Source organism: Canis aureus, chromosome 36 (assembly GCF_053574225.1).
Source record: "Canis aureus isolate CA01 chromosome 36, VMU_Caureus_v.1.0, whole genome shotgun sequence".
Classification (NCBI taxonomy): Eukaryota; Metazoa; Chordata; class Mammalia; order Carnivora; family Canidae; genus Canis; species Canis aureus.
In genome coordinates this window covers 29,871,712-29,882,967 of record NC_135646.1, presented here as the reverse complement: position 1 = coordinate 29,882,967, position 11,256 = coordinate 29,871,712, and the positions used below count along the sequence as shown (strand labels likewise).

Below are 11,256 nucleotides of genomic sequence, written 5' to 3'. Positions count from 1 at the left end.
CCCCGCCCCGGCGCTCACTCACCTGCCCGGGGCCCGCAGCCGCGAGACCAGCAGCCAGGCGGGGAAGCCGGGCCGGCGGCAGGCGCTGCGCAGCTCCTCCAGGGCGCGGCGCGTCTCGGCGGCCGCCTGCTCCCCGTACTCCTCCTCGCTGAGGCGCCCGGCCGCCCGCCGCTCCGCCCTCGGCCACGTCCGGAGCCTCCTGCGACACGACACGACACGACACGACACGACACGACACGCGGCGGGTTGCGAGCGTCCGGCCAGCCCGACCCAGGCCCCGCAGCCCCTCCCCCGCCCCCACGCTCGGCTGCCGCGGGGCCGGCGTCTCCACGGCCTCGGCTCCCCGCTGGGCCCAGCTCCCCGCTCCGGGCCCTGGGGTCCCTGGGGCGCCCTCTTGGGGCACCTGCCAGCAGGGGAGCCCGGCGCGGGGACCGCGGGGGCCGAGGCCCCGGGAGGAGGAGCCGCCGCCGCCGCTGCGGACCGAGGGTCGGCCCGAAACTGCTCCAGTCAGGAAAGCCCAAGGGGAGGCTCGTGAGGACGGTGCCGACCCGAGGACACGAGGTCCCCCGCGGACGTCCCGGCGGCTGAGGCCTCGGCAAGGCCGCCCACACCCGGGCGAGTCGCGAGCGTGGATCCTCCGCGGGGTCGGCAGCGGCGCGGAGCTGCGGGCCACCCGGGCGGGCGGGCGGGCGGGCGGACCCCCTTCCCCCCTTCCCGTGCCTCCCTCAAGGCCGGCGCCACACGCGGACGCGGGCACGTGCACGGCCAGCCGCGGGCCTGGCGGAGCCTCTGCGCCTCACTTCCTCACAGGAGCAGCAACGGGAGGCGGGGCGCGTCCCTCAGGTCACCGCACGGTCAACGAGCTGCTCGCGGCGAGCAGCCCACGGGGTGACCCCGGGGAAACCAGAGCGCCGCTGGCGAGTCGCACATGGTCCAGCAGCTCTCGGTCGGACTAACCCACCACACGGACCCGGCTCCGGGCATGAAGCGCGCGCGGCCCCCAGCACCCGCACCGGGACGCTCCGGGCAGCAGGCGGACAAGGCGGACGGCCGCCCTGGCTCCGGCCCCCTGACCCCGCCTGTGAAGGCCCCCACCCCGGCCAGTGCCCCCTCCCTCGCCTGCCTCCTGGCCTTCCTCCCTCTCAGGAAACGCCTTTCTACGCTTATGCGCCTCGCGGTTTCAATTCACGGAGATCCAGCCTAGTAATTTCTTCTTCAGGAAAGTTCCTGAACTCTCTGTGCCACAGCCCCTGCGCAGGCAGATCTTAACGCTTCAGAGATACAGGAACTTTTGCTGATGTGTCAGCAAATACACCTCAAGGGTAGGAGCGTCTCCTTCTCTGTGCACCTGACGCAAAAAACAGGTGATCAGACTCCGTGACTAAGGAGAACGCAGCAAAGCTGAGACCACAGAGGCTGCCTCATCTCAATACCTAAGAAAACCTCGTGAACATAAATAATACCTTCACTTCTCCAGCTCTGTCTCATAAGGACAACAAATGTCTTTAAAGCAATCTTGGGCCCTAATGAAAGGAACTGTAGGATGAAAGTAGAAATTTTAGGCGACCCAGACTGCAACCGACTCCGCCACTGATTTTAGTGAATTCCGGGGGAGCTAGGATTACCTCGTAATCGAGGGAAGTCCTCTGAAAAACAAAGACTAGAAACGGAGATGGGATTCAATGCTCAAGTTCTCCGTCCTCTCTCAGACCTCCAGATGAAACGTGCTAGTTAATTATGAGACTAAATAGGACACATGCAAGAAGCTTCCCAAAACAATAAATAAAACCAGAGCTCAAAATGTCAAATTTACAAGGCAAAAAAAGATACGCACCACCTCATATAACTGAATGCTTTCAATGGGTAGCAGAGGCTCCCGGAGGACAGGATGAGGATCATAACCGCATAGGCGCACTGGGGCACAGTGACACCACAGTAGATCAGAAGCAGCGCCAGGAGCCGCAGCGTCCACGTCAGAAGATTCACGTTCCTTTCGTCAACAAGGGGCCCGTGTTTGTAACAAACAGCAAAGCTGAGAAATCCCACAATTAGGACATAGCCTGTAGAAAAGCAGAAGAATTTGAAAATTTGAACTTGAATAGCTTTATGAAAAATCCTGACAGAGCCTTGACTTAAGCTAACAACCTATCAGAAAGCCTTCACTTCTGTCTTCTTTTTCTAAAGAAGTAAGGTTGAAAAACATATACAGGGCTATTTATTCCTTCCATGTAAGATACTATGCTGTCTTTTGTAATAATTAGGTATATTTAATAATAAATTACAATGATATATACTTGTTTTTTAGTGCAGAGTCCTAGATGGGCAAATGCTATCATGGTTGCTTTGGTCAGGAATAAGCCTCAACATATGTCACAGCTGGCTACAGACCCTACTTTTTATTGTCACTTTCTAGTTAAAAAAGGAAAATATAATTTAAGAGTGGCGGGACCAGGCTGCACCCCTGATCCAGTGCTCACCTTCTGCGTTAGTAATGGTGGGATGCTGAGCTGTTCTGCGTCTCCAGCTGGGATCCACTGTGAAACACACATCACTTACGTAATCCACCAAGTGTTTCACCAAAAGTGCTATATTTTTCAGCTTTAGCAATAACGGGATTTTTTTTTTAATTTTATTTATTTATTTATTTATTTATGACAGTCACAGAGAGAGAGAGAGAGGCAGAGACATAAGCAGAGGGAGAAGCAGGCTCCATGCACCGGGAGCCCGATGTGGGATTCGATCCTGGGTCTCCAGGATCGTGCCCTGGGCCAAAGGCAGGCGCCAAACCGCTGCGCCACCCAGGGATCCCCAATAATGGGATTTTTAAAAAAATTACCTACCTAATATATATATTCTGTTTTCATCCCATAGCCACTTCAGATCCTCCGTGAATCGGTACACAAAATAAACTGAAGCAAACGAACAACCAACCATTAGAGCCCAAAAGGTGCTATACTGTGTATGGAAGAAAATAAATGACACAGTTTTTGGTTCATTCACTCTCACAAAAATAGGAGCAAACAAATAAACGCTTTGTATTGGAAACTTCTACATCAAATTGCATTGAAGTCAATTCAAGATACTCTCTAGAGTCTTGTTAAAGTTATGGTTCGTGAACCAGCAGCATCAGTATCAGCTGGGAGCTTGCTGGGATGCAGACTCTTGAGTCCCATGGTAGACTCCTAGTCAGATCTGCATTTCAACAGGATTCTTGGTAACTCATATGTACACTAAAGTGGGAGAAGCACTTCTTTAAAGAAAATAAATTTATCTCAAAATATGCCAGTGTTGTAAGCTTTAACCAAGTATCTGCAACATGATCATCATGAACTAATATTTCTTCCCGACTCAGTACAGAGCATTCTTTCATTAAATGTGTTTTGGGGAACAAATAATAATGAAGAAATCCCCAGATGTAGCAATGTAGTTATTCAAGGCCTTGACGGTTCAGCATCATGACATTCCTCAGCTCTGCTAAGACCAAGACAAATTTCTACTCAGCATAGATCAGTCCCTGGCCACTCATAAGAAAAATGTATTACCCAAAAAGTAAAAAGGTCTCAAAAAAAGGATCACCAAAACTTAATACTTGAGGATATATACAGTAACAAATAAAAATGGAATCTCTAGAAAAAGATTCATTTTAAAGTCAGTTTATACAATGTAGAAATACAGTTTGAATCAGGAACCATAATCAGTGTGAATTAACTTGGATCAATTTTTCATATCTATGAGATCATGGTTTCCCTCTTCCATTCATTTATACACAGTATGCCTACCTTGGGAATTAACCTTTTCACCAGCAGCAGGACAAAGACTAATGTCATTAGAACACCTAGCACGGTCCCGGAAGAGTAATAGAAAATAGGACTTCTGTCAAGACAAGCAGATAAAAGCCATTTAAATGCTACACGGCACTTTCAGCGTTAAAACCATGCTTAACCTGATGACAGTAGCCAGAAAGAATACCAAGGAGAAAAACTCAGATGGTAGCTTTAATTACATGCTATACTCATAAAATGAAGTCTGTACTTGCAATTTATGGTAAATAGCTGGCCACTAACTCAAAATGTCGGCGTTACCTTCTATGTTTAGTATCTGATGCCAGAAAAATTACTGAGCACCTATCATGTAGCAGGCACTGGTCTGCAAGCTGGGCACGCATTCACGACGGCCCTGTGAGACGGCTATCCATGTCTAAATTTCACAGAGGAGAAAACGAAGGCACTGAGAAGTTAAAGACCTTCCCCAAGTCGGTATCTGCCAACCAAAGGGTGCAGGCTTGCAGTCTGGTTCCTGGGGAGTCCAAGCTTTATTCCTCAGGCTACGTAACTAACATTGGGTTTCTAAAGGTCATGCCTTACATTAAACATGATTATACTACAAGGAAGATAAACAATATGAGGAATAAAAAGCTTAAGAAAGAAAATGTTATTGGAAAAAAGTGCCTTTTCATGAGAGAAGTTGTAATATACAGAATATCAGGATAACACGTTTATGCAAGAGTCAGGTACTTGGTAAATTCAACCTTCTGGGGCAGCTCCGGTGGCTCAGCGGTTTAGAGCTGCCTACAGCCCGGGGTATGATCCTGGAGACCCGGGATCAAGTCCCACATCGGGTTCCCTGCATGGAGCCTGCTTCTCCCTCTGCCTGTGTCTCTGCCTCTCTCTCTCTCTGTGTCTCTATGAATAAATAAATAAAATCTTAAAAAAAAAAAAAATTCAACCTTCTGTACCAGAGCTACAAATCCTGGAAGCAGCCTGAATCTAAGAGAGAGAGCAGCATCTGGCATCAGAAGACCTGAGTATAAATCTCAGTCCTAGCAAGAGCTAGTCATGTCATGATGAATGTTGGTTTTCTCATCTATAAAATGAGAACAATAATACAGAACTTACGTAATTGTTAGGAGGATCAAATAAAAAAAAATGTGTATTAACACCTGACACAGAATAATGCATGTAAACGCACTCTGTAATATACACATACATATCACGTGTACTGCTATGGGTTTTTAAAGGCCTTTCTGGCACCATCTTCAGACCTACTGTCTGTACAACCTAAAGCAAGAACTATAAGCCAGTGTGGAAATATTTATTAGCATAGGGGCAAAACTGTGCTAGCCCCTTTTTAATTCACAAAATTAAGAAAGCAAAAAATGCATACTTACTGACTCAAGGTCTTTGCATAAAAGAAGAGGAAAATGCCTGCCACAAACACAAAGCAGAGTTGGAAATCTACAACTGGAGTAAAAAAGACACACAACAAACAAAGATTTTGTGTCAGTGTAGTTAGTGAAACAAGTCGATCTACTGAAATGTCACTCCAGAAAAGCTAAATCAAATATAATGAAAACAGACTTACGATTTCGATTCACACTAATTGTATACATAAATCTCTTCCTGACAGGCGTCACAGAGAAGCACATGGTCTCTCCATATGGATTGATGATTATGGTTATTTCATTAGACATCTTTGGTGTCCAAAAATTATGAATCATACACTTGATTAAAGATAGAATGGTTTCTGGATACTGACAATTATATTTTTCTGTGATGTATACAATATTGAACAGGCCTGAACTGGTAATTTTCACCTATAAAGTAAGAGCAAACAAATCTATAAACACAGAAGTTAAAACGTCTCTGAAGTTCCTTAAAGTCATGAGCAGGTGAATAGAGAGAGCCCAAGAGAACTGACTAAAGAATGACATCTGAGTAGATGTCCCACAGTCCCAGAGTTCCCAGCCGTGGACCTACAGATCTCTGTTTAGTTCGAACATACTGGAGCATAGACTTTTGAAAGTGGATGTTTCTTCCCCTGAGTTGTAGGTGATTCAACTCCCTTCTAGCAAGTTGCTGTGGCCAAGGGACATGTGAAAAAGGACGACAGAAAGTAATAGGTGGCAAACTCCTTGGTTTATCACGAGGTTTATATTTCTATCATTTTCTACTGTGTTTGAGGAAAAGCACTTCCTCCAGATCAGCCGAGCATACGTGATTCAGGCTTCCCTCCTCGTGCCCCCCAGAGAAGAATCCAACCACAGATACCACTCAGGTCTCACAAAAAAGCACTAAGCAGGGATCCCTGGGTGGCGCAGCGGTTTAGCGTCTGCCTTTGGCCCAGGGCACGATCCTAGAGACCCGGGATCGAGTCCCACGTCGGGCTCCCGGTGCATGGAGCCTGCTTCTCCCTCTGCCTATGTCTCTGCCTCTCTCTCTCTCTATCTCTGTGTGACTATCATAAATAAATTTAAAAAAAAAATTTTTAAAAAAAGCACTAAGCAGACAGTGACAATCCAGTGATCACTAAATGACAATTGTGCTGCTGCCTTTGCCTGTCCCTCTCTGTTCCTCTTCTTTGTCCACGAGTAAGGCAAGCCAGAAAACCAGGCATCAGGTGCTATAACCCAATACCTACCCTCACTTCTCATGGACTTTAGCTCCTGGCTCACCATTGCTCTACTACTATTTCCTGTCATACCTCTCAAGGGATCGATATGCACAATACACCAAACTCCTTCCAATTCTCTGATTCTCGGCATCTTGAGCTTCTCCCCTAACACTCTCTGCCTGACCTCAGCTAACCACTCCAGTGGGCCACACTCTGGACCTTGTCATTACCAAACTACAGCCCCTCTACAGGTTGTTTCAGGCATCCTGCTGGCTGACCACCAACTCCTACCTTTCCAGCATGCCCCTTATAGTACCTTGACCCCAGGAAGTCTTTGACCCCACCATGGGTCAAGCATTTTTCCCTGCTCCTCACCCGTCTGATGTCCTTAGCCCCTTCTTATCCAGCTAAATTCCATGATCGATAGTTATAAATCATTCTCTTGCATGTACCCCTGACTCCTTTACACCACTCTTGCTTTGTCACACCTACCTGCAAAATCCAACTCTCTGCCCATTCCACTCTTGCCTTTGCACCATCAAATGGTACTAGATAAATGCATGGCAGTCTGACTTCACACCCATGAGCATGAAACTGAAGTGGGACCTGAAGCTACAGGTGATCAGACCATACATTCCTATCTACCCTCCAATCTGTATTACAAAGATTTAACAGCTTTTTATTCCTCAATACCAACACCTCCTCCCCACCCGCACTTTTGGCTGAAAATGGAAAAAGGCAATGTCAACAGGCTTCTGTCCCCATATTCAACAACTGGAGGGCACCGGCAGGCACGTGCTCTGCTTCCTACCTGTGGGGAGGAACTTTCTGCCACACAGGAGATTTAGAGGAGATTTTAAAGGCACTGAATCAGATCACCTTTATCTACTCAAGGACATCCTACCAATACTACTTCTTCCCTCTCTACTGGACAATTCCTATTGATACGGGAAAAAAAGGCAAAAGAAAAATTTAATTTCCTTACTACCTATAGCCCATTGAGAAGTCCTCGAAAGAAGCAGAGTAACATTCTTCTAGAAACTCAGCTTCCTTAATGTTAACACTTTGCTAAAGGCAAAGGCAATCTTAGCCCGACCCCCAGGACCCTGTAAGTCTACTTTAACATATAAAAATTCCTTCAGAAATTTCCTTTATCTTTAAACCCCCAAGATACATGTTGGCTGGCAATCATGCCCCTCACATGTGACCCACCGATATACATCTGAAGAGTCTCATGAGTAAGGTTTTATTAGACAGTAATATATGACCTTTCCCCAACAATAGTAGCCTCCTCAAGGTCCTGGAAACCTTGCTTCCAAAATTCCTCAGAGACTTACGCTGTCCCTAACCCCCTCCCAACTTGAAAGTATAGAATGGGCCACTCCTCACGACCCCAGTGCATGCAGCTCATTCTGCCCACGGGTCCTGTCCTTGTGCTTTAATAAAACCACCTTTTGCACCAAAGACATCTCAAGAATTCTTTCTTGGTCACTGGCTTTGAACCTCAACATCTTTCCTACAACACTATCAGCATACAAACATGTTGATATTTTTCCCATTGGGGGGAAAAAAGCCTTCTATTGACTCCATTTTCCCTTCTAGCTATCCCCTTGTTTCCCACTACAATCAAATTCTTTTAAAATGTTGCCATACCTGCAGTCTTAAGTTCCTTTCCTCCCATTCTCTCTTTAAACTTCAATCATTGTTTCATTCCCAACAGGCTGTCCCTGACGAGGTCAACAGTGGCCTACATGTTGCTAAATCAAATGGCCAATTCGTTCTCAGTCATCGTTTTTGATCCATCAACAGCATTTAGCACTGCTGATCACTCCCTTTTCCTTGTAACACCTTCTTCCCACAGTTTCCTGGACATCTTCACTTTGTGTTCCTTCTCTCTCTCCTCTGCTGGCTCCTTTCTCCCTTCCTATATATAAGGCTGATCCAGGCTCAGCTATTGGTCCTCCATCTAAACTCACTTCCTCTACTGTCTATAAACATGCATCACTGCTTACTTTTGCAAAAAGAAACACAGGAAAGACATAGAGAAGCTAGTAAGACTATTCACAAGGGGTGGGCAGGAAGAGGTAGAGGAAAGAGAGGGAGTGACACTTTTCTGAGAATACTTCTGTACATTAAACCATATTAATACCATATACACTAAAAAAATGACAATAAAATCAATTAGGATGGGGAAAACCCTGAAAACAAATAAAAAAAATATATTTCAAATGGAAATGGAAACAAAACTAAATATATTTCAAATGAAAAATACAACTATATTAAAGGGGGGTGGGTAGTAATTTGTAATTTGTAAGTAATTTTGGAGCATAGTATGTAGTCTATATACTCTTAAACTAGAGATAAACACTAAACAAATATTGACAAATAAATAACAAATTACTATTCAAGCATTAGGCAAATAAATCAATGTACTGAGAATAATGAAAATTAAGTTCCCACTATCAGAGAAGAAAGTTACAAATATGTCAAGGAGAGACATTAGAATGAACCCATAGTATGGAAGATATCAAAACTCATGGTTTTCAACAGATAGAGAATCACAAATAGATTTGTACACATATGTATGTATATACATGTCTGTGTGTGTACACATGTGACAATGGTATCCCAGCACTAATAAACACACCTAACTCTGAGTATCTCTTAAAAAAAAAAAAAAAAATGTATGATTCCAGAGCTGGGTTTCAGAAATCACAAAATAAGCCTGGAACATCTTGTTTGCCAGAAGATGCTCAAATGATAGGCACAAATTAAAAGGACAAATGAGCTACTTTGAAGGGGCTCCTATTGGTCAAATCCAGGACAATCTGAATATCAAAATAAACCATGAAGTAATAGATTATAATCCACTGAATGAAATGGCAATCCATAACACTATGTGGATATAAATAACCTGGAGAAGGAAAAACTCTCCCCTATTGAAGAATACTGATGAATGTAGAAAGAATAAGGGAATTAGAAAATGACCATTTGATTAACGTCATGATGATATCTGATTCATGCAAGCATCAATGGATGATAAAACTAAAGAGTGAAAAATTGATGAGGAAAAGGATATCTACATAGTTTTATTTTTTTTCTACATAGTTTTAAGTTATCTCCTCAAAAATCATTTATTACAAAGGGTACAATGGTCACTTCATAGTGGTAAAACTGTGAATTGCCAGATACCACCTTAACCAGGTGGCCAAAGTGGTGCCTACAACCAGCAACAGTACAAATCAACGTCATGTTCCTTCTGATATGCTGTCCTATCTTTTCCCTCAGGCTAGACTACTCTTTCTTGGTAATATTATCTTGATAACTCACTAACTTCATTAAAATCTTTCTCAAATACCACCTTCTCAACAAGAACTACCCTGACCACCCTTTTTATACTGTTAACTTGCTCCCTACCTCCCTCATTCTGCCTCCCTTGCTCTACATTTTCTTTTTTTCATAGCACTTACTAGTTTTATAATTTTCCTCTCTATTACATTTATGGCCTATTCCCTATACTCCTATACCCCTAAGAGTATAAACATAGGAGCAAGGATCTTTTGTTCACTGATGTATCCTAAAAGCCTATGCTCCTGGCACTAAGCAAGGGCTTAATAAATATGTTAAGTGCTGAATAAAGGAAAGTATTAGGCTACTGAGAAAAACTACTCTTGGCCATACCTGGGATCAGAGAGTGAGTGGCTTGGGATAGCAATTATTTTGGAAAGTAGAAGACACGGTGTTGTCCTGAGTGGTGTCTGAACAGTGAGCACACCGTGGTCACTTAGATACCATATTTATTTAGAGTGGTTTGGAGAAGGGCTCACGGAAAGTATGAAGAGTTAATATTCCCTTCCATACATCCCTTTCCCTTAGGCCATTCTATGTGATTCCCAAGTCACCTTTCATACTGATACACTGCTCTGTGTCATATAAAAGATATTTTTAATTCTTGAAATAGTACATTTTAATTCTCAGCTCTTAAGATGTGATTTAAACATAGGCTCTTACCTGCACAGTTGACCACATGTATTTCCACTCCATTTGGGAATTTCTATTGTAGCAGTAACAGTCTGAGTCAGAAGTCTTAATAAAATCCATTTCCTTCAGGGCTTTACACCTTGCAACTGAGAGATGAAAAAGAAAATATATTTCTGAAATATTTAATTTCCCAGAATCATACCCTTTTTTTTTCCTTTTTAATTCACAAGAATAATGCTATTTTTACATGCTCTGACCAATGGATTCTTCTACATGGTTATTACAGTCCTATAGTCTTTCCAACCTACAATAGACAGACAAAAAATTACAGTCCAGCATCAACACTCTTATGACACATGGAAGGTAGTCTAAGAACACAGAGAATAGGCACTTCAGTCTTGGGAGTAGAGGGCAAGAATTGGGGGCAGCTTCCTAGAGAAGAGGAAATGTGGGTGGAGCACTAAAGGATAAGTCGGAGGCCACGAGACAGAGAAGAAAGGTTAGAGCGTGGCAAGTGTGTACAAAACCAAGATTAGGGAAATCACAGAAGTGGTTCAGTTGTTCACTGAAGATGGAGTGTGGGGAATTATGACGGAATTTCAACATCTGCAGCTAGAGAGGTAAGCAGTGGTTACTACTTTAAGGAGTATGGACTAGGTGAGCATCAAAGTCTCAGCAGGTAACTGCTGACACTCAGGAAGGCTTTACTGAAGAGGTCGGGGAGTGTGTGGACAGAGTTAAGGCATCAACACTGTCAACTAAGACACCGTGAACTTCCTAGACCTCAACGACAGCAAGAAGTCTTCAACATCCCTAGGCCTGAAATGGCAAAGGGAGGACCTGGTGTTATTTGTTGGAGCTACTAAAACCCGGAGGACAGTCTGA

The 11,256-nt window shown here is 44.4% G+C and overlaps 1 protein-coding gene across 14 annotated transcripts in view; it reads right to left on the bottom strand.

Annotated features, from left to right (window-relative positions):
- Positions 1–11,256, bottom strand: part of NEMP2 (nuclear envelope integral membrane protein 2) — a 48,070-nt gene that overhangs the window by 17,121 nt on the left and 19,693 nt on the right. For all 14 annotated transcript variants that reach the window (XM_077885106.1, XM_077885092.1, XM_077885094.1 and 11 more), the window contains 7 exons: positions 10,402–10,517; positions 5,362–5,593; positions 5,168–5,240; positions 3,780–3,873; positions 2,841–2,955; positions 1,835–2,060; positions 23–199 (listed from right to left, as the gene is read on the bottom strand). In XM_077885106.1, the coding sequence (XP_077741232.1) occupies positions 23–199; positions 1,835–2,060; positions 2,841–2,955; positions 3,780–3,873; positions 5,168–5,240; positions 5,362–5,593; positions 10,402–10,491 (1,007 nt within the window). In that variant the 5' untranslated portion in view covers positions 10,492–10,517. The remainder of the gene's footprint in view (positions 1–22; positions 200–1,834; positions 2,061–2,840; positions 2,956–3,779; positions 3,874–5,167; positions 5,241–5,361; positions 5,594–10,401; positions 10,518–11,256) is intronic.